Source organism: Ceratotherium simum, chromosome 8 (genome assembly GCF_057802395.1).
Source record: "Ceratotherium simum simum isolate JZ-2026a chromosome 8, ASM5780239v1, whole genome shotgun sequence".
In the NCBI taxonomy this organism is placed as follows: domain Eukaryota; kingdom Metazoa; phylum Chordata; class Mammalia; order Perissodactyla; family Rhinocerotidae; genus Ceratotherium; species Ceratotherium simum.
In genome coordinates, this window is record NC_141907.1 from 67,786,958 (window position 1) to 67,809,215 (window position 22,258).

At 37.1% G+C, this 22,258-nt stretch overlaps 1 protein-coding gene across 8 annotated transcripts in view; it reads right to left on the reverse strand.

The window, feature by feature from the left end:
- LIN54 (lin-54 DREAM MuvB core complex component) overlaps positions 1–22,258 on the reverse strand; it is an 88,018-nt gene that overhangs the window by 11,555 nt on the left and 54,205 nt on the right. For all 8 annotated transcript variants that reach the window (XM_087434516.1, XM_087434517.1, XM_014787839.2 and 5 more), the window contains 4 exons: positions 8,036–8,252; positions 3,025–3,098; positions 2,431–2,628; positions 703–794 (listed from right to left, as the gene is read on the reverse strand). In XM_087434516.1, coding sequence (XP_087290642.1) covers positions 703–794; positions 2,431–2,628; positions 3,025–3,098; positions 8,036–8,252 — 581 coding nt within the window. The remainder of the gene's footprint in view (positions 1–702; positions 795–2,430; positions 2,629–3,024; positions 3,099–8,035; positions 8,253–22,258) is intronic.

Below are 22,258 nucleotides of genomic sequence, written 5' to 3' on the forward strand. Positions count from 1 at the left end.
CAAATGTATCCATCTCTAATAAAAGTTTGCTATGTTGTTCCATTTACATTAAGTTCTAAAGAAAGCCATAATGTGAAAAGAGACATAGAGAGCCAAGAAATGGATTCAAGAAAAAAAAAAGAAGTTATCAACAGCTTCTAAATAACAATCCACAGAAAATACTCTTCCTCCTGAAAGAACTAGAGGTGAAATCTCCTCAAAACTTTTAGGATTCAATTATAAAAGGTAGTGAGAAACAAGGGTGTGTGGGGTGGGAATTTGGGAGGGGGAGGGGTAGACTGGTTCCATGTAATTAACTAAACACTGCTTCTAAACCAATACTGCAAGGGCAGCAGTTAACAGATTAAAAAACAGACAAATAAAAAAAGCAAGGACCTAACATAATAATTTAAAAACTAGTTAATATCATTTTAAAAATACAATTAGGATGAGACAGAGAAGAGACAGAGAAGAGACAGAGAGTGAGAATAATAGAACTCATGTGGCAGAATTGGTTAATCCAAGTAAAAGATATTTGGGTGTTTCTCTGACTATTCCTGTAACTTTTCTGTTTAAAGTATTTCAAAATAAAAGGTACCACAGAGGCATGCTCACGTGGCTTTGAGGGAAAAAAATCAAATAAATGTATTTTGAAATATACATGTTTGATACTGCATTTAACCTGATCCAACAACCTAACTTAGATATTTTCAAAATACTCACCCATTGAATGGAAGCCTTGCCTGGGTCTGGATACCAGGTGTTCCGGTAAAGTTAGAGTTGCTTGCTATAGACACATATGAAGACTGCTGTAGCTACATGTAAAAAAAAGGTAATTTTAGACTATATTTAGAAAAACAGACAATACTCTCATATATAATGCTCAGTAAGAAGCACAAATTCATCTACGAAAATAGTGAAAATAGACTGGAGAATTTCAGGGCTGGCCCCTTGGCCAAGTGGTTCAAATTCCTCGCACTCCAGCTTGGTGGCCCAGGTTCGCAGGTTCAGATCCCGGGTGCGGACCTACTCCATTCATCAGCCATACTGTGGAGGCATCCCACATACAAAATAGAGGAAGACTGGCACAGATGTTAGCTCAGGGCTAATCTTCCTCAAGCAAAAAAAGAGGAAAACAGGCAACGGATGTTAGCTCTGGGTAATTCCTCCTCACCAAAAAAAAAAAAATACAAAGAATAGAGAATTTCATACAAACACACGACCCCAAAGAGTTTTTCTAAAGACCCAAACTAATAGTAGAAGTGAAAACAATGTGAACATTTTAAAGTCTACATAGTACATATATAAAAATTTTTTTCATAGAGGAGTAAGTATATCAGTATTAGGAAATTCTAGATGAATGCCCTGAAAGGTACTGTAATAACCTGTACTGGCTAGAAAAATGCAACGTGGCTACTTGTAAATAAAATAGGCACTATATTGATCATTCATCACAAGTTATACAGAGAATGACAAGTTACATGCACAATAATTAAGTTTCTATTTTACACTGATTTCTAAACATAAGAGATGCTAATGATAAAAATACCTAAACATTAATTTTTAAATCAGTAGCCATATAACGTACTCCAAAGTACATTTCATTAAAGTACACAGATAACTTTCTGTTTCTCTCTCTTATAATCTGAGTACAGTCATGCATCCTTTAATGATAGGGACACGTTCTGAGAAATGTGTCATTAAGTGATTTTGTCATTATGCGAACATCATGGAGTGTACTCCCACAAACCTAGATGGTAGAGCCTATTACACACCTAGGCCATATGGTACTAATCTTATGGGACCACCATCATGTATGTGGTCTGTTATTGACTAAATGTTGTTATGCGGCGCATGACTGTAGATCAATTCAACAGCTTAGAACATGGTGCTAAATTCCTTGACTCTTATATGAAAAAGAAAACTTCTATCTGCTTTCTAGAAGGAGTGCTCCTAACCCAAGCCAGCCAACTGGATAACACATGGCTTTGATTCTAAAGATGACCAGATGAGAGTGTCTAGACAGATCATTAAAGACAACATCATCTAGAAATGCATCCTGCTGTCTATTTTCCAAGAAAAAATCAGTGGCATCATATTCATACGTGAGGAAGAGCTTTATTAATAGTCACATTCCTTTCTAAATTCATCTGGACTCTGCTGACTTTAACTTCAACTTATTTTCTCTTATATCGACAAGATCTTGCCTCTCATCAAACTGCTCTTAGCTCCAAATTGTCTGATCTGTACATTCGACTTGTGCTGTATATTTCTAAATGCTAAAGGTAGGTAAAAATAAACTCAGAAGTTTTTGTTAACATTTCAAGATTTTGGGAAGAGCCATTTTAATACTCAGTTAGATGTTTCTGAGTAGTTTCAGGATGTGATAGCACTAGACATCTTAGACCCAATTTTCCTTTTTGAAATGCAATGACAATTTTTTCCTCCTACCTGAGTAACGTACTGAGCTGGAAGCACTGCGTAACCCACATTCCCTGTTCCCGGAGCTGGTGCCAGCACGGTGCCTGGCGGCAGGTTCGTGAGGTTTGGCTGGATCTGTGGTAGTGGTGTGGCCGGCATGATGAGCCGCTGCTGTGGCTGGCTGGTAGTAACTATTTGTGAAGTTGGATTGATCGGTTTTGGAACAACCTAAAAAGAAAAGAAGTATATCAATGATTACAAAAGTAAATTTACAGCTTCTCAATTCAGTATAAATCTCTTGTACTTAAATCTTTTTTTTTGGTGACGAAGATTAGCCCTGAGCTAACATCCGTTGCCAATCCTCTTCTTTTTTGCTGAGGAAGACTGGCCCTGGGCTAATATCCATGCCCATCTTCCTCTACTTTATATGGGACGCCGCCACAGCATGGCTTGACAAGTGGTGCATCAGTGCGCGCCTGGGACCCGAACCTGCGAACCCCCAGGCCACCGCAGTGGAGCATGCACGCTTAAGTGCTTGCGCCACTGGGCAGGCCCCTTAACTTTCAATTTTAAAAGTAAATTCTGTTTGGGAGAGACTAAGAAAAGAAGTCACATGATACTTACTTGTTTGACAGCCTGCGCTGAGACCAGGGGAACTGACATCCGCACTGGAGTGGTATTAACCACCACTGGTTTTGCTTTTTTAAAAAGAGGAGAGAAAAGGACAATTTATTTACAGAAAATAGTATTTAAAACATTTAAGATACCTAGTTCTCTCAAGATAGCCTCATGAAAGAGCTTAAAGAATTCCATTTGTTTCCTATTTGGAGCGATCTTTAATCTGGATAGTTACCTTTTAAAATTCCTTAACCCATCTACCAGGAAAATTAAACATTAATTTAAAAACTGCCCTTCGGAAGCTTGAGTAACGATGCTGTTCCACACTATTTCTAATTGCTGTGTCTGTATTCAAACCAGAGAAAATATCATTCTTGTATAATTCATTATTCAGAGTACCTACTACAAGGCAGCATAGCATGAAGGTGGAGAATACAGGCTGGCTCTTAAACCATAAGACCCTGGGGGTGGAGAGCCCAATTCCGCTCCTTTCTAACTACTTCAACTCTCTTTGCCTGTATCCTCATCTGCAATATGGGGATAGTATCTCCCTTATTGGGTATGAGGATTAAATATATTAATTCATGAAAATTTATTAGAACAGTGTCCAACAAATAGTAAGTGCTTGATAAATGTTAGTTGCCTTTATTGTTATGAGTGTTGTTACTATTACAACCCTTATTACTATATACTAAATGGTATTGTGGACCATGTTCCAGGGAAACTAAAGTACAAGACACATGCTCAAAGAGATTATTTTCAAGTATAGCAGATTAGACAAGTACACAAATAACATAAATACTGTTAAAAAAGAGAAAGTGCTATAGGAGTCCAAAGGAGACAGAACACACAACTGATTGGCAAAGGATGGGAATACAGAAAGAATGCATGGAGGACACAGTGTCTGAGACGGGTCCTGATCAATGGACAGGCTGCAGAGAGGGCACACGGACTGGAGGAGGACATTCCATGCAGAGCAAGAAGCATGAGAGGTGGAGGCTTGATGCTAGGAAGCAGCAAAGCATTTCACAAAAGTCGGTGAACAGACCAGTTTGGCTGGAAGCCAATGTTAAAGTAGGCAAGGAAAGGCAAAAAGGCAGATTGTGGCCTTTTTTTTTTTTTCCTGAGGATGATTCGCCCTGAGTTAACATCAATGCCAATATTTCTCTATTTTGTTTGTGGGTTGCTGCCACAGCACGGCCACTGATGAGTGGTGTAGGTCCATGCCCAGGAACCGAACCCAGGCCACGGAAATTGAGCGTGCCAAACTTAACTACTAGGCCACAGGGCCAGCCCCAGATTGTGGCCATTTTGTTGAAGTCCTTGAATGTTAGGATAGAAATCTGTATTTTTAATCTATACTTTTAATTCAGCAGCCAATGAGACATTTCTGAAGTACAAAAATATTACTGGAATAGCACAAAAAGAAATTGTATTTAGCAGCAGTGTGTAAAACAGAATGGATTGCAAGAAATAAGGAAAAGTTAGAACAGTGTAAAAAATGAGGGTCTAATCTGGGGTGACAGCATAGGGAATGGAAAGGAGAGAGCAATTGAGAGGCATGGTAGAGGTGAAAAGAACATGAACTATCAACCAGCTGAATGGCAGGAATTGTAGGTATAAAGGAAGCAAAAGTAAGTCATCATGAAGCTTTCAAGTGACCAGGAAAATGACAACTATTAGAACTAAAAATTCAAGGACGAGCTGATTTGAAGGGAAGATGAAACCTGACATGCAGAAATGCTATGATGAAATTCAGGAGCGAGGCTGACATTACACTGACATATTTGGACCAAAAACAATTTTTAATACTGCCTACTACCATTTCCAGTCTAAAAAAGGATATAAGAAGACTGAAAGGACATCCCTTCAGGTTTCATTTACGCAAAAAGCCTAGAGTCTGGTATGAAAGAGACAAGTGAGAAAATGGGATCTAAACTGCTCTGAACAATAAAAGGAAAAGAATAGAAAGGCTGTTAATATTAACAGATTTTTTATTTTTGGTGGGGATGGGAGGGCTGATGGCTGAAGAGAAAAAGTTGAGAGTCGTGAAAGAACACGAGAGAAAGAACTCTGATCTCAAAGGGAGCAGACCCCTGCAGCAGGTGACAAACTAGGGAGGCGGTGGGGGGGAAGGTGGGAGACCTCCAGGCAGTGTATGATTAGTGGTGATGACTGCATCTCTCTGAATATACTAAAAACCACTAAATGTATGTTTAAAAGGGTAACTTTTATGGTAGATATGAATTATATCTCAATAAAGTTACTATACAAAAAGAGCATGACCATGAATTATAGGAACAGTGACATCTGATACCCAGTTTGAAACTGTTATCCTTTCTGATTCTCCTCAGTTATTTTAGCTCTAGTAGAGTTATAATAACTACTGTAGACTGGTCTCAGGAACACCAAAGGAATTAAAAGGAATTAAAAGCCTGAATTCATGCTTGGGACATAGAAGAGTGGACTCCCTACACCACTTGCTCCTTGGACAGACGCTGGTCATCATTCCATGAGCACATAGAGCGGAGATGTGAAGCGAGGGCGACAACTAGAGGAATGTAAGAACTTCCTGGTCTGTGAAATAACGGGGAAGGAGCATGTGGCTTGCCCTCAGTCACATCAAATGGGAGACTCGGATGATTCTTATTTGGATAATAAAGAAAAAGTAAGTGTCCTCATGCGTGTAACACACACAAACACAGATAGAAAACTTGGGAACTCTAGGTTTACATCAGTTTGGCATCTCCATGCTGGGTTTTAACGAAAACCTGAGGAATGAAGAAAATATAAAATGAAGTGGTCAGAAAACAGAACACTAGGGGGTCATATTGATGTTATATAACTAAATCAACAGTCTGTATTTCTCCTCCTCCTCAACTTTGCAGCATGGTCTCACATTAATACTACTGCAGTTTTCACTGAAGCTGGCATAATCTTTTATTTTTTAGTCTTTAACAGGAATTCTGAACAGTCCTTTTAGAACAGCCTTCTTCCAAACTTCAGAAACCATACCTGCAAGTGTTTGATACTTTTTAATTTCTTAAACTGATTTCCTCCCTCACCAAGACGGCAGGAGATTATATTCTAAAGAGGTTAACCAAGCACTCTTCTGCGTCTTTCTACTGTGCTGCCTGCCACCCAGCCAGCAATTAACATGGTGGAGCCTTTGAACACTGGTTTTTGTATGGCTTTGGCGGGAAAATGTACAAGATGAGCCCAATTCCCTCTGGCATAAATAAATCCCTCAAAGGAAATTAAGCCCTTAGAAAGACACATTAATACATTTGATGAACTAGAGCAATTATTTAGTGTATCTCTAAACAAAAATTATAAATTTAACTTGTTATTCCTGTGAAATAATATATATTATATATACCCAGATCTATTGTGGGATAGGAGAGAAAGACAAAAAGAGAAAAATATGAGTAGATATAAGGGAAATCACATGTGTGGTATGCGGATGTGAGTGGGTGGGAAGAAAGAGGTACACATAGAGAGAGAAGTGAAGGAGCTAGAGGGACAGAGGGCAGAACAGAGAGGGAAAGTTGAGAGTGGACAGCAAAAAAGGAAGATGCAGGGAAGCAGATGGGGGGCTGAGGGATTTCCAAGAGGCAACTAGAGAGTAGAGAGAGGCAGAAAGACAGACATCAAGTTGGAAAACAAGGCAGCAGTACATACACTAGAATTATGAAATGTCCAACCCTCTTCTCCACTCTTCCTGGATCTTCCACTCCTTTTCCTACTTATACCAAAGACTTATCCTTGATAATGAGTAAATTAGTGTTAACATTACACTGGAAATGGATATTCAGGATATTGTATACATACAAACACACACATAAAATATAACCAACTTTATCTAATGACTGCTTTAGATTATTATATCTAAGTAAATTGGACTTGTAGCACTTCTCCTCGTACCCTAAGTATCAAGAATATAAATCTTGACTCCCTTAGTCAGCAATATGCAAGTTTCATTTTTCTTCCCATTAAGAACACTATAATAAGAGATTTTCTTCCAAAATCAGTTTAAAGAGGGACTAGAAGACACAATTACTTGTTATGTCTAATTTTAATAGAATACACACTAAATACTGTTTCCCTCATGCATCCTCCACTTCCTCCCATCAATAATTTAAAAAATAAGTAGGTTTTTTCTTTCACAGTTTTCCCTTGGTGAACTAGCTATCAGCAATAGAGAGCTCCAACCCCCTGATCCCTTAATAAAAACAAAAGCGTCAACAAGCAGTCTTTACTTCTTCTATATACATCCAGTGAACAATAAATCATTCACTTGCCATCAACTGCTTTTTGACATGGATGGAATATGCAGCAGTCTTCCAAGGAAAAAAATCAGGCCCTAAACTATAAACTGTCCTGATCCTTTCGTATCACTCAATTTCTCAACAAGTATATAAATATGGAGAAGGTTATGTGTGTGAGTCTGTGTCTGTGTATCAGGTGGTGGGAACGTTAAACACAGACGATGGAGGGACCACACACAGGAACACCTCTAGGAGAAGTACAACTGAGCAAAATGACAGAACATTTTAATTGCTTTTTATTAGCAATTACATATTCAAAATAAGTAAAGGATGAAAGTGATATAAAGATCTTACTTATGATTTATACCTTGCCTCCTGGTCATTTCCACTGACCCAAACCCTATCAAGAGGCTTCGTAGTTAAGAAAATAAGATAATTTAGTTCCATCTAAATCTATCCCACTGGCATAAATAGTAAGTTTTTAAACCAGCAATAAAATGGCTACTCACAAACTGATGAATAATTAGGATTATGTGGTATTACAGTATCACCTGTGTACCAAGTTCCAGCAGAATGAAATACTATAGTTTATACAACTATAATTCTATCTCACTGCCTTCTGCAACAGCTGCTGATTCAAACTCTCAGCTGAAATGCCATACTTAATCAGGATTTCAGCAAGAAAAGGACCAATGTTCTTTAATAATGTTCAAAGCATTAATTACTGTTTTTAAAAAATGGTTACTAACCTTGCTGAAGAGGCTGAGTGTTTGTACTGGGATTCTGACTAACGGGCTGGGTTGAGCTACTGGCTGTTGTGGCAGTAACAAGTCGGACATAATGAAACTTGCTTCCAGGCACTTGAATCTGCTGGACATTGGGAGCAGTTGCCAGAGGAATAATTGTCTTAAATTGTGATGTGCTCACGCCTCCAACAGTGATAGTCTGCACAGCCGATTTCACTGCCTATTAAACAATACAACACGGCTATCATTAATCTGGGATTTAACTTTCCTACTCCTTTTAACGTACAACAATTGCTCAAGTAAAAAAGCATGTTCCTGTATTTCATCAAAAACTGTTGAAAGGAACAACCTGTTCAAAGAAAAATGAAAAGAACAGTAATGAATACAGGAGTAAAACCAAAATTAATGAGTTCTACCTTCCATCTCTAGCAGTTAACTTCCTTGATAGTCCAGGTCAGATGACTTGCTATGAAGAAATTATTACTTAAATCAAAGAACTTACACAGTTTTGGTAATATCAGGTAAAATTTATACGAAAAGGAATATTTTAAACTCCCAGAATTAAGCCTCACGTTCAACATAGAGAAAAGAATATGCAGATATTTGGTTTTCTTGCTATCCACCAAATTAACTATGATAAATTTCATTTTCACATGTTCTAAAGAAGAAAGAAACCCAAAAGAAAAGCCCATCTTTAAAAAGAAAAGAAAAGCTCATCCTATACCCTCAGTAAGTCTAGTCAATTCTAAAAGGCGTATATACTCCACAGATACAAACGTACCCACTAACATTTGGGTAGGAGGCCAAATTCATTCCAAATTACCCCAATTTTGGTTGTCTAGAGAAACTAGTTTGGGGTAATTCAGATCTGAGTCAATATAATCATTTTAATCGTTTTTAATCCTTTCCTTCAGTCCTACAAAAAGCAATGTGACTTCTCAAAAAGCTAAATAAAACATCAGAGGTAGAATGGAACAAAAGTCTTTTAAGGTGTCTGCAATTCATGTTTAATCAATGTACAACAGACTATCATTCAAAGCAAAGATTCTCTAACTAGTTCTATAGTATTATTTTATAAAGAATTACATCCCCACCTATTCATTCAGAAGCCCTCATGCTAAAAGACAACTGACATGATGGAAGAAATCTATATTCATTATGTGGATAGTAATTTATGAAAGAATAATTCTAAAGAATTTGAACATTTTCATAAAAGCTCAGAAAAAAAAAGGAAAAATGTCATTTTGTTTGGAAACTCTACAAGAAAGAGTCAAAGGAGATCGCCTGGTGCAAGAGACACAGTCCTTGCTAGAGCAGCTCAAGATGGAAAAAAAAAAACTATCTTAAGAAACAAAGTGCCCCAAACATAATAGTTAAGTTTATTGGTACTTAATACGCATGGAGGACAATGCTTTTAAAAATGGTAAGATGATGTGATCTAAATCTAGCAGCCACATTATGAGCTAGCTAAAGCATGGACCAAGTACAGGGGCTGCTTTAGTTCAATTTGCACAATGTATCTTTTTCCAACTCATTACTTTCAACCTTTCTGTATCCTAAACTTCAAACTACAACTCTTACAAGCTGTATACAATTGGGTCTTTTAAAAAAAATCAGATCTGACTGTATTTTTTTTTTTAATTTTATTTATTTATTTATTTTCCCCCCAAAGCCCCAGTAGATAGTTGTATGTCATAGTTGCACATTCTTCTAGTTGCTGTATGTGGGACACGGCCTCGGCATGGCTGGAAAAGCAGTGCGTCCGTGCACGCCCAGGATCCGAACCCGGGCCACCAGCATCGGAGCGCACACACTTAACCGCTAAGCCACGGGGCCGACCCTGATCTGACTGTATTTTTTATCGCTATTGTCTGTTTACATCTAACATAGTTAACTAAATATTCAGATTTAAACCTACCATTGTACTATTTCCTATATGAAACACCCATTCTCTTCTGCTCCTTTTTCTCTCCTCTTTTTTCTTCTTTCGGGTTAAATATTTTATTATTTCATTTCTCCCCTGTATTAGCTTGTTCTTTATACATTAAATTACTATTCTTTTAGTGGTTACCTTAGAGATTACAATTACAATGTAGGATTTAAATTCGTACTTTCACATCACTCAGACAATGAGAGAACCATAGAACACTAATACCATCTACTCTTGCCCCATCTTTGTGCTATTGTTAAGTATTTTAATTCTACATATAATTTAAACTCCATAAGACATTCATTTAGATATACTAACAAATTTACCCTTTCTGAATGTCCTACATCTCTGTGCTTCCAGTTGGGATCATTTTCCTTCTGCCTAAAAAAACTCACTTTAGGATTTTCTTAAGTGTGGGTCTGCTGATGAGAAAGTCTCTCCATCCTGTTTCCCAAAAAATGTCCAATCTTTTCTTTATCTGTATCTAATTTGCTGATAAACTCATCTACTGAATTCTTAATCTCAGTTTTAAGTTTTTAGTTTGAAAATATTCATTTGATTCCTTTTTATAGTTTCCTGTTCTCTGGTGAAATTCTTCATTTTCTTAAATAAATATCCTAAATATTTTAATCTCAGTTATTTTAAAAATCTGAGTCTGATAACTCCACTTCCTGCTACATCTCTTGGTTTTGAATAATTTGCTCTGGTTGCCTGGTATACCTGATGATTTCTGACTAAATGCCAGACCCTGTTTATGAAAAATTAAGGAGATCATTTGAGGCTCTGACTGATGCTATACTCCTCCAGAGAGAACTCACTTTGGCTTCCAGCAGGCAGTCAAGAGGAGCGGCAGACTATCCTAAATCAACCGTGAGCTGAGCTTATTTGAAGCGCAGCTTCAACCTTTGGGAGGCCTTGTCCACCTCTGGTTCACTCTTCCCCCATCTAGTATGCTAGTGGCCCCAACCAGGACTTGGGTGTTTACCAGAGCTCCTCCTCCTCCTTGCTAGGGCCTGAACCCAAATTTTTGCCCATGAGACCTATAAGAGTGACAGATCTGCTCAGCACCTCAATCTTTCTGTGGCCATTCTCTTCTCATCTTCTCAGTCACAACTCACAAATCAGCAAATGCCCTAAGGGGAAGTGTCACAGTGAAGACCAGGCTGACTTCTCCAGGCTTCCCTTTACTTCAGGATGGTGGCCTCTGAAGTCCTGGCTCCCTTGGTAGGTCTCCAATGCCTTCGAACAGATTTTTAAAATATTTTTTATTCTTCTTTTTACCTGTTCTTGGTGGAAGGGTTGTTCTGCAACAAGCTAGTTCTATATAGCCGAAAACAGAAAATATAGACTGCCTAGGTTTTAATCTAGGCTCCAACATTTCCTTGTTGTGCAAGTAACTAAACTTCTCTGTGCCTAAGTTTCTCCATCTAAAAATATGAAAATGGTACCTTTCGCACAGGATTGTTGTGAGGATTAAATGAGTTACATTATATAAAGTGAAAATAATAACTCATCACATATTACAGTGCTCAATAAATGTAAGCTGCCATTTGTATCATCATCATTATGCCCATTATAGAGAGATACTGAGAGAAACTGAAGCTCAGAAAGATTAAGTAACTTCCCAAAGGTCACACAGAAAAAGTAGCAAAGCCAGGATTTGAACCAGATCAAACTTCAAAGCCCATCCTCTTAACCCAGCCATTATAATGCCTCCTACCATAGATGCTTAATGAACAGTTACTAACTAATTGAATAAAAGTAAGTAGCATCCAGTTGTCGAGAACTCTGTTAAGAACTAACGTTGCGGGGCTGGCCCCGTGGCTTAGCGGTTGAGTGCGTACGCTCCACTGCTGGCGGCCCGGGTTCGGATCCTGGGCGCGCACCGACGCACTGCTTCTCCGGCCATGCTGAGGCCACGTCCCACATACAACAACTAGAAGGATGTGCAGCTATGACATACAACTATCTACTGAGGCTTTGCAGGGAAAAAAATAAATAAATAAAATTTAAAAAATTTAAAAAAAAAAAAAAGAACTAACGTTGCACATCTGCCTCTAAGAAACATGAAAGTATTTTTTAATCAGTTTGTATACTGAATAGAAGTAAAAGCAGTGTTTTTAAAAAATTTTTAAAGATATTTTATTCAGATTTCACCAGTTTCTGTAAACACTTTTTATTGATGTATACTAAAGACCATAGATTCACGGAATCAACATCACCATCAAGATGCAAAATTGTTTCATCACCGCAAAGAAACTCTCTTGTACTATCCTTCATATTCACACTCTCCGCCAACACCAACTCTTGGTAACCACTGATTAAACTGCATTGTTTTAACACCTAAAATTAAGTAACATATAAAAGTTACCACTTTTGCAAAAGACAAAAAACATTTAAATATACTTAATTGCTTTGGTCCCTTTCCTGAAGTACAGTGGCGTGAGAAACTCCATTTGAATGTCTCTCTGAACTTACTACATTGCCAGAAAAACAGTTCATGTGCATTCAACAAAAATCTTCAGTTATCGCTATTTCCTGATTAACATCCTTGACAACTTGGGTTAAAAAGCAAAAATCTTAATTTAAATTCAAAATAGCTACATTTAACATGTATTAGCGGCTGCCCTAAAAAACATGGACTTGAAAGATTTTTATTTGTACTATTTCCTAAGCCCTTTCTATTTACAGGTTAATATAATTTCTTTGATTGTTATTCTCCAATTAGCAAATGCCAAAGTCCTTGCTTAATTGAAGATTTACCTAAAAGAAAAGGAAGAATAAAGCACTCTTCTTGTACTGCAAATGAGGATTCTTATTTTACTTGGTGAAGTTGGAGACAGACAGATGGATAGATGGCTCAACCAATATTCAAAGACACTGAGTTTGTAGGGTTCCATATTAATGTGCTTTTTTTTTTTTTTCTCTTTACAATTAGCAATTTGGTTCTCTTTGTAAACAGGGCTTAGAAATCATTGTTTGGACACATGGGCTTTGGTTCTAGTTTGTCTCGGTTTTGTGTGTATTCCGACAAGCAACCTAATGTTTCTTTATACCTTTGTTTCTCTATTTGCACAGGCAACAACATTACCACTAAATGAAATCTGTATAGCACTTTGGGACACCTGTACAAATAGCGCTGTTTCAAACAGATATTAAGATAGTATTTGTTTAATCTACTGCAAAATCAGAGTAATACTTTCCTTAATGCTGATTGGGTAGTGTTTACCAAAATGCGTTTGTTTCATTAAACATTAGCTCTTCAGGATTAGATGTTACATGAAATGGCCTACTTTTGTCAAATTAATTTATGAAATCCTGAGATAAAGTTAAAGGCCTTTGCAATGGGACTTCTCAGAGCCTTTAATATGCTAATGTGTATTATGAATCTCCTAGACGGGTATGATATATAGTCATGCGCCACATAACGTTTTAGTCAGTGACAGACTGTGTATAAGATGGTGATCCCATAAGATTAGTACCATATGGCCTACAAGTGCAGTAGGCTATACCATCTAGGTTTGTGTAAGTACACTCTATGATGTTTGCACAATGACAAAATCACCTAATGATACATTTCTCAGAACGTCCTCCTGTTGTTAAGTGATGTATGACTGTACGGTGTTTCCCAAACTCACTTAGAATAGCATTTTGGGGGAGAAACTTTTCCTCTTTTTTTAATTTATATATAATATACTGGTGCCAAGAGAAAGACAGACAGTCTCATATCAAGACACCCTACAAGAAATAGGTTTCCACAGAAGCTGTAATAAAGAATAGTGATGGTATATGGTACAACAGATAATGAATCCTAAGCAACCTGCACCATAAAGTCCTATTTGTGAAATCTCTTACAATAGCAATTCATAGGCATTTCTACATAGAAAATGATTTAAGACGCAGTTTTGAATTTAGGTAACTGGCAGCTAATTTTGGTATAATTTTCTAAGAGGAAAGAGCTTATGTTTTTTTCTTGAAATATAATTGGCATATAACATTGTATTAGTTTTAGGTGTACAACATAATGATTTATGTATATATTGTGAAATGAGCAACACAATAAGTTTACTTACATTCATCACCACACACAGTTACAAATTATTTTCATCTTGTGATGAGAACTTTTAAGATTTACCCTTAGCAACTTTCAATATACAATACAGTGTTATTAACCATAGTTGCCATCCTGTACATTATATCCCCAGGACTTATTTATCTTATAACTGCAAGTTTGTACCTTTTGACTCCCTTCACTCATTTCACCCACACTCCCTGGTCTCTGGTAATCACCAATCTTTTCTCTGTATCTCTAAGTTATTTATTTTTTTTTAGATTCCACATGTAAGTGAGATCACATGGTATCTGTCTTGCTCTGTGTGACTTATTTCACTTAGCATTATGCCCTCAAGGTCCATCCATGTTGTTGCAAATGGTAAGATTTCCTTTTTTGTGGCTGAATAAATACTTTGTTGTATATATATGCATATGTGTGTGTGTGTATATATATATATATTTTTTTCTTTATCCATTCACCTGTCGATGGACACTTAGGTTGTTTCCATGTCTTGGCTATCGTAAATAATGCTACAATGAAAATGGGAGTGCAGATATCTTTTCAAGATGGTGATTTCATTTCCTTTGGATAAATAGCCAGAAATGGAATTGCTGGATTATATGGTAGTTCTACTTGTTTTTTGGAGAACCATCACACTGTTTTCCATAGTGGCTGCCATCAATTTACATTCCCAGCAACAGTGAGTGTACAAGGATTCTCTCTTCTCCACATCCTTGCCAACACTTGTAATTTCTTATCTTTTTGATAAGAGCTATTCTGACAGGTGTGAGGTGGTATCTTATTGTGGTTTCCATTTGCATTTCACAATTAGTGATGCTGAGCTCCTTTTCATGTGCCTGTTGATCATCTGTGTGTCTTGTTTGGAAAAATGTCTATTCAGAGTCTCTGCCAATTTTTTAATCAGATTGTTTGACTTTTCTCAATTGAGTTGCATGAGTTCTTCATATACTTTGGGTATTAACTCCTTATCAGATACATGATCGGCAAATATTTTCTCCCATTCCGTAAGTGCCTTTTCATTTTGTTGATGGTTTCCTTTGCTGTACAGAAGCTGTTCAGTTTCATGTAGCCCCAGTTGTTTAGTTTTGCTTTTGTTGCCTTTGCTTTTGGTGTCAAATCCAAAAAATCATTGCCAAGACCTAGGTCAAGGAGCTTACCCCGTTTTGTTCTAGTTTTGTGGTTTCAGGTCTTACATTCTTTAATTCATTTTGAGTTGATTTTTGTGTACGGCGTAAGAGATTTGTCTTAGTTTCATTCTTTTGCATGTAGCTGTCCAGTTTTCCCAACACCATTTATTGAAGAGACTTTTCTTTTCCCCGTGTGTATTCTTGGCTCCTTTGTCATAAATTAATTGACTGTATATGTGTGGGTTTATTTCTAGGCTCTCTATTCTGTTCCATTGATCTGTGTATTTGTGTTTATGCCAATACCATACTGTTTTGATTACTGTGGCTTTGTAATATATTTTTAAATCAGGAACTTGTAGGGTTCCATATTAATATGCTTTTTAAAAATTTGTGACAAATGTTAATAGAGCTTATCATCATGGAAAAACTATGTTTACATTACCTTAATTCCCAAACTTTGGGTTATTAAAATAAATAAACCTACCAAGGAGCAAATTTGCAAGCTTTAAAATGCTTTCAAGCTAAGAGAGACAAATGAGAACATGAGAAGAGATAAATATTGTATGTATTATATGACTAATGACAGAGTCAAACCTTGAGATAGATGCCAGAACTTTCAGCACTGATTTATTGATTGGTGAAATATTATGAAATAGGTGTAAGGAATTCATTTGCTATTTTTTCATGGATATTAACCCCACAGATATTATGTTTTACTAATAGTTATGAATTGTAGTGACAAGGATGAGTAATTTAAATGGGATGTATGAGTAGTCATGGAAGCATTCAAAGAAAGGGTCAAATGACCATATCAGGCAAAATTAGACAATTTGCTTTATAAGGCCTCAGACTGATAAAAATCAGAAACCAGCCCTCGTAAAGATTAAAACATATTATCAACATAGGGTAAATAAAATAGTATGAGACTGGCCTAGGAACAGAGTGCTAAAGATCAAAGGAATAGATAAAGGAACCCATATATAGAAAAGTTCACAATGAAAGTTGGCATTTCAAATCAATGGAGAATGATGAGCTATTTAATAAATGATATGGATTAGCCATTTGTTTGGAAGGGAAAAAAAAAAAAGGAGAATCCCTATATCTCCAAAGATTTAACCTAAAAAATAAAACCAACACTGGCATAAAGCCAGATATACAGACCAATGGAATAGAATACAGTCCAGAAATAAACCTGCACATATGTGGTCAACTAATTTTCAACAAGACTGCCAAGACTATTCAATGTGGGAAAGACAGTCTTTTCAATAAATGGTGCTGGGAAAACTGGATATCCACATGCAAAAGAATGAGGTTGGATCCTTTCTCAACATCATATACCAACATTAACTCAAAAGGGACTCACGACCTAAATGTTAAGACCTAAAACCAGAAAACTCTCAGAAGAATACATAGGGCAGAAGCTTCATAACAATGAATTTGGCAATGATACTGAATTTGGCAATGATTTCTTGGATATGACACCAAAGGCACAGGCAATAAAAGAAAAAAAGAGACAAAATGGACTTCATGAAAATTTAAAAATTTTGTGCCTCAAAAGACACTGTCAACAGAGCAAAACAGCAAATCACAGAATAGGAGGAAATATTTGCAAATCATATATCTGATAACGGATTAAAATTCAGAATATACAGAGAACTTCTAAAACTCAAACAAACCGATTCAAAAACGGGCAAAGGACTTGAACAGACATTTCTCCAAAGAAGATATACAATGGCCAATAAACACATCAAAGGTACTTGAACATCACTAATCATTAGGGAAATGTAAATCAAAACTACAATGAGATACCACCTCACACCCATTAGGATGGCTACTATCAAAAAAACAAACAGTGTTGGCAAGGATATGGAGAAATTGGAACACTTGTGCATTGTCGGTAGAAATGTAAAATGGTACAGCTATTCTGGAAAATAGCATGGTGGTTCCTCAAAAAATTAAACATAGCATTACCATATAATCCAGAAATTCTACTTCCGGGTATACACTCAAAAGAATTGAAAGCAGGGTCTCAAAGAGATATTTGTACACCCAAGTTTATAGCAGCATTATTCACAATAGCTCAAATGTAGAAGCAACTCAAGTGTCTATCGACAGATGAATATACATATGATGGAATATTATTCAGCCTTAAAAAGGAAGGAAATTCTGACATATGCTACACCACTGGTGAACCTTGAGGACCCTTATGCTAAGTGAAATAAGTCAGTCTCAAAAGGACAAATATTGTACTATTCCACTTATTTGAGTTACTTAGAGTAGGCAAAATTATACAAAGAAAATAGAATGGTGGTTGCCAAGGACTGGGGGGAGGGAAGAATGAGGAGTTATTATGTAATGAATACAGAGTTTCAGTTTTCCAAGATGGAAAGAGTTCTGGAGATGGCTGCACAATATGAATGCACTTAATACCACTGAACTGTATACTTAAAAATGGTTATGATAGTAAATTTTATGTTGTGTGTATTTTACCACAATAAAAAAATAGCTATCCCCCTTGCAAGGTGGGTTATGAAAATCAGTCAGGATCAAAATGATATATTTTTTTGTGTGTGAGGAAGATCAGCCCTGAGCTAACATCCGTGCTGATCTTCCTCCACTTTATGTGGGATGCCGCCTCAGCATGACCTGAAAAGCAGTGCATTGGTGCGCGCCTGGGATCCGAACCCAGGCCACCAGCAGCGAAGCGCACACTTAACCGCTACACCACAGGGCTGGCCCCACAAAATGATATTTTTAAAAGCTAATATTAATTTAACCATTTCAGAAAGTTTAAGAAATAAGAATGAATCTATGTTGTTCTTGTACTTAATTTGTAATAAAAGAATACTATAGGGGCCGCCCCCGTGGCTTAGCGGTTAAGCGCATGCGCTCTGCCACTGGCGGCCCAGGTTCGGATCCTGGGTGCGCACCAACACACCGCTTGTTCGGCCATGCTAAGGCAGCGTCCCACATACAGCAACTAGAAGGATGTGCAACTATGACATACAACTATCCACTGGGGCTTTGGAGAGAAAAAAGGGGAAAAAAAAAGGAGGAGGATTGGCAATAGATGTTAGCTCAGGGCCAGTCTTCCTCAGCAAAAAGAGGAGGATTGCCATGGATGTTAGCTCAGGGCTGATCTTCCTCACAAAAAAAAAAGAAAAAGAATACTATATGTAAAACAAATAAAACCAAATAATGATTTTTAAAAACAGATGAAATATTTTAAAATACTGGGGTAAGGACGATCTAAGCATGGCTCAAAAATTCAAAATTCATTCATGAAGATACTACAATATTCTGACTAATTTAATGTGTAAAATTTCTGCAAGAAAAAAAAAGCCAACTGGGAAAAATGTCTGTAACCACATTAATAATAAAGGAGTAATTTCCTTAATATGCTATGGGCTTTTTTAATTCACAAGGGAAAAAAGACAAACCACTCAATGGGCATCAGAGTTCACAAAAGAGAAGTCCCGAAGACACAAAGATATCAATAATTTTTTAAAACACCAAAAGTGAGATATTTTAATCAGATAGATTGGCAACTAAAATGAACTAACAATGACTAAAAATGAACGACAGGAGAGCACAGAAATAGACCCAAACAAATACAGTCAACTGATCTCTTACAAAGGAACAAAGGCAAATTCAATGGAGAAAGGGCAGTTTTTTCAACAAATGGTGCTGGAACAACAGGACATCCCCGTGCAAAAAAGTGAATCCCAACACAGATCTTATACCTCTCACATACAGATTATGGACCTAAAACTATAAAACTCCTAGAAGATACTATAAGGAGAAAATTTAGGTTACCTTGGGTTTGGTGATGACTTGTTATTTTTTTATTTTTTTGTGATTATCCACATTTTTTTTTCTTTTTCTTTATTGTGAAATTTTTGTTGTACATTATTGTTTGTCAGTCACCATATAAATGCATCCCTCCACCCTGTGTGCCCACCCCCCTAGCCCCTGGTAACCACCAAACAGTTCTCTCTGTCTGTGTGTTGGTTTATCTTCCACTTATGAGTGAAATCATGCGGTGTTTGTCTTTCTCTTTCTGGCTTATTTTGCTTAACATAATACCCTCCAGGTCCTTCCATGTTGTTGCAAATGGGACGATTTTGTCTTTTTTTATGGCTGAGTAGTATTCCATGGTATATATATACCACATCTTCTTTATCCAATCATCAGTCGAGGGATACTTGGGTTGCTTCCATGTCTTGGCTATAGTGAATAATGCTGCGATGAACATAGGGGTGCATACGCCTCTCTGGATTGTTGATTTTAGGTTTGCTGGGTAGATTCCCAGTAGTGGGATAGCTAGATTGTAAGGTATTTCTATTTTTAATTTTTTGAGGAATCTCCATACTGTTTTCCTTAGAGGCTGCGCCAGTTTGCATTCCCACCAGCAGTGAATTAGGGTTCCTGTTTCTCCACAGCCTCTCCAGCATTTGTTGCTTTTTGTCTTGGTAATTATAGCCATTCTAACGGGTGTAATATGATATCTTAGTGTGGTTTTGATTTGCATTTCCCTGATGATTAGTGATGTTGAATATGGTGATGACTTTTTAGATATGATACTAAAAGCACAATCCATGAAAGAAAAAATTGATAAGTCAACCTTTATTAAAACTAAAAACTTCTGCTCTGCAAAAGGCACTCTTAAGAGAATAAAAAGACAAGTCATAGACTGGGAGAAAATATCTACAAAAACACATGGTAAGGTGTAAAGATACAGGAGCCGTCGGGTTTTCCAGGAATTCTCGAAACTAAACGGCACTGTAGGGATGCAACCAGCAAAATCCAGACTGTGAAAGACTACAGGATATAAACAACCGGATTCTGTTTAACAACAACAAAAGACTAGGAAAAAAAAGAGATGAAGAAACTAAGAGAAATATGAATCATTCACAAACTTATCTGAATCCCAAATTCAAACATAGTGTAAAAATAAGTAAGATGATTGAGGAAATGTGAACTAACTAGATATTTAATGGCATTAAAGGAATGTGGGTAAGTTAAAAAAAAAGTGTCCCTATCTTTTATATATATAAAAAAATATCTACAGATGAAATGACATGATTTATTTTAAAAAAAGCAAAGCTGGGGGAAGGTTATAGATAGAAAACAAGGCAAATTGACAATTCTAAAGTTGCATGAAGGGTATATGGGGGTTAATTATAGTATTTTAACTTTTCAATATATTTTAAATTTCTATAGTAAAAAAGTTTTTAAAAATATGGCAACAGGACCCCACAGGTATTCAGTCAACATAATTATAAAAGCATAAAATGAAATCAATATAGTAACAGAGAAAAGAGAATAAATTCTCAGTCATTTATATTCCTTCTGCTCCTTTATCTTGGCTAATGGGTACTAGTATGAGCTATATACAAAATGAAAATTCAGGCAACGGAATCAATGGAGCCTACAACCTATAGTCACCTCAACTCCAACTCCTACTAATCTTTTAACAATCTATGCCAAAATGTCATCAGGAAAACAGATTCCCTTCACTTAAAATTGTACTCATTACCACCACGACCCCCCCCAACTCAAACATGTAAGAGCTCCACAGCAAAAACAAATGTTATCAACTCCTGAAACCTCTGTCCCAAAACTGCTCTCAACTTTTTAATATTGTCATTGCTCATATCACTTCCTGCCTGGATATTCGCAAAACAAATTCAAAATCAGTTTTATAATTAGTCTCTACCTCCCTTGAATCCACCATACAGACATTGCCTCACTGACTTTTTGCAAACTTCACTTTCATACTTTTACTATATCTCTTGTTGCCTCAGAAATAGTCCATGAGTCTCCGTTTAGTGACAAATTTAAGCCTAAATTGAAAATTACCGACAACCTAACCCTATCTTTATATGCTCTCCACTCCCTCCAAGGCTTTACTAATTCCAATAAGAGTAGCTATCTCACTGTTCCATGTGCACGTATCTACTTCACCTCCAGTCCTTCACTCTCACAGCTGACATCCACTTTAAGTCATACCCATATAAAACCTTAGTTCAAGGACGCCTTCTCTAATCATCCCAACTATGGTTGGATCCCCTTACATAGGACCTCATGTCATCATGTGTCTTTTCCTGGTTTTGCAATTTTATATGTTTGTATAATTATTTGATCCATTTCCATGATACTCCCACCCCCACCTCCATAGACTTCAGTTTCCACAGGTCTATTTTTGCTTTCTACTGTTTCCCCAAAGAACAGTCCCTAACACATAGTAGACATTCAGTAAGGATTTACTGAATGGTGAATCAAGGAAATACTAGGACCTATCTCCTTCTCTTTCCTCTTATATCCCATCTATACCACACAACTTAGCACCTATTTCATTATTCATTATTGTTTTACTTGCATTCAATTTTACCTGCCCACCATTGTAAGCTCTTTTGTATTTCCCACAGCCTCAGCACAGGGCACACACAGCCCTCAATACTTGATAGCCACTGATAAACAGAATGGGAAGAGTGTCTCTTTATAACAGGAAACCTTCATTATTATTCAGGCTCCCACTTTCCTGCCTAACTAATGCCAATTATCTGTGTTAACGTAGCACTATTATACTATATATGGACGATTATGCTACAGACTGCTTGCTGCTAACCAAAATCCATTTTCTCTTCTGCTTCCTAGGTATATAGCCAGATTATATTTCCTAGCCACCCTTGTAGTGAAATAAGCCTACGCGACTGAGTTTTAGCTAGTGAAGTGAATGGATGCAATATGCACCCTTCCAGGTATGGCCCATAAAAGCCTCCCACACGCACTTTGTCATGTCTTTTCCCTTCCAGCTGGCTAGAATGGAGATAATCTTCAGGGAGATGGAGAATATCACTCAGTTTATTATAATTTCCAGTCTATTATAAATATTAGCATTCAAAAATAAAACTGTCACATCACTTTTTAAAATGTATTCAATAGGGCCGGCCCCGTGGTTTAGCGGTTGGGTGCGCACGCTCTGCTGCTGGCGGCCCGGGTTCGGATCCCGGGCGCGCACTGACGCACCGCTTCTCCGGCCATGCTGAGGCCATGGCCCACATACAGCAACTAGAAGGATGTGAAACTAT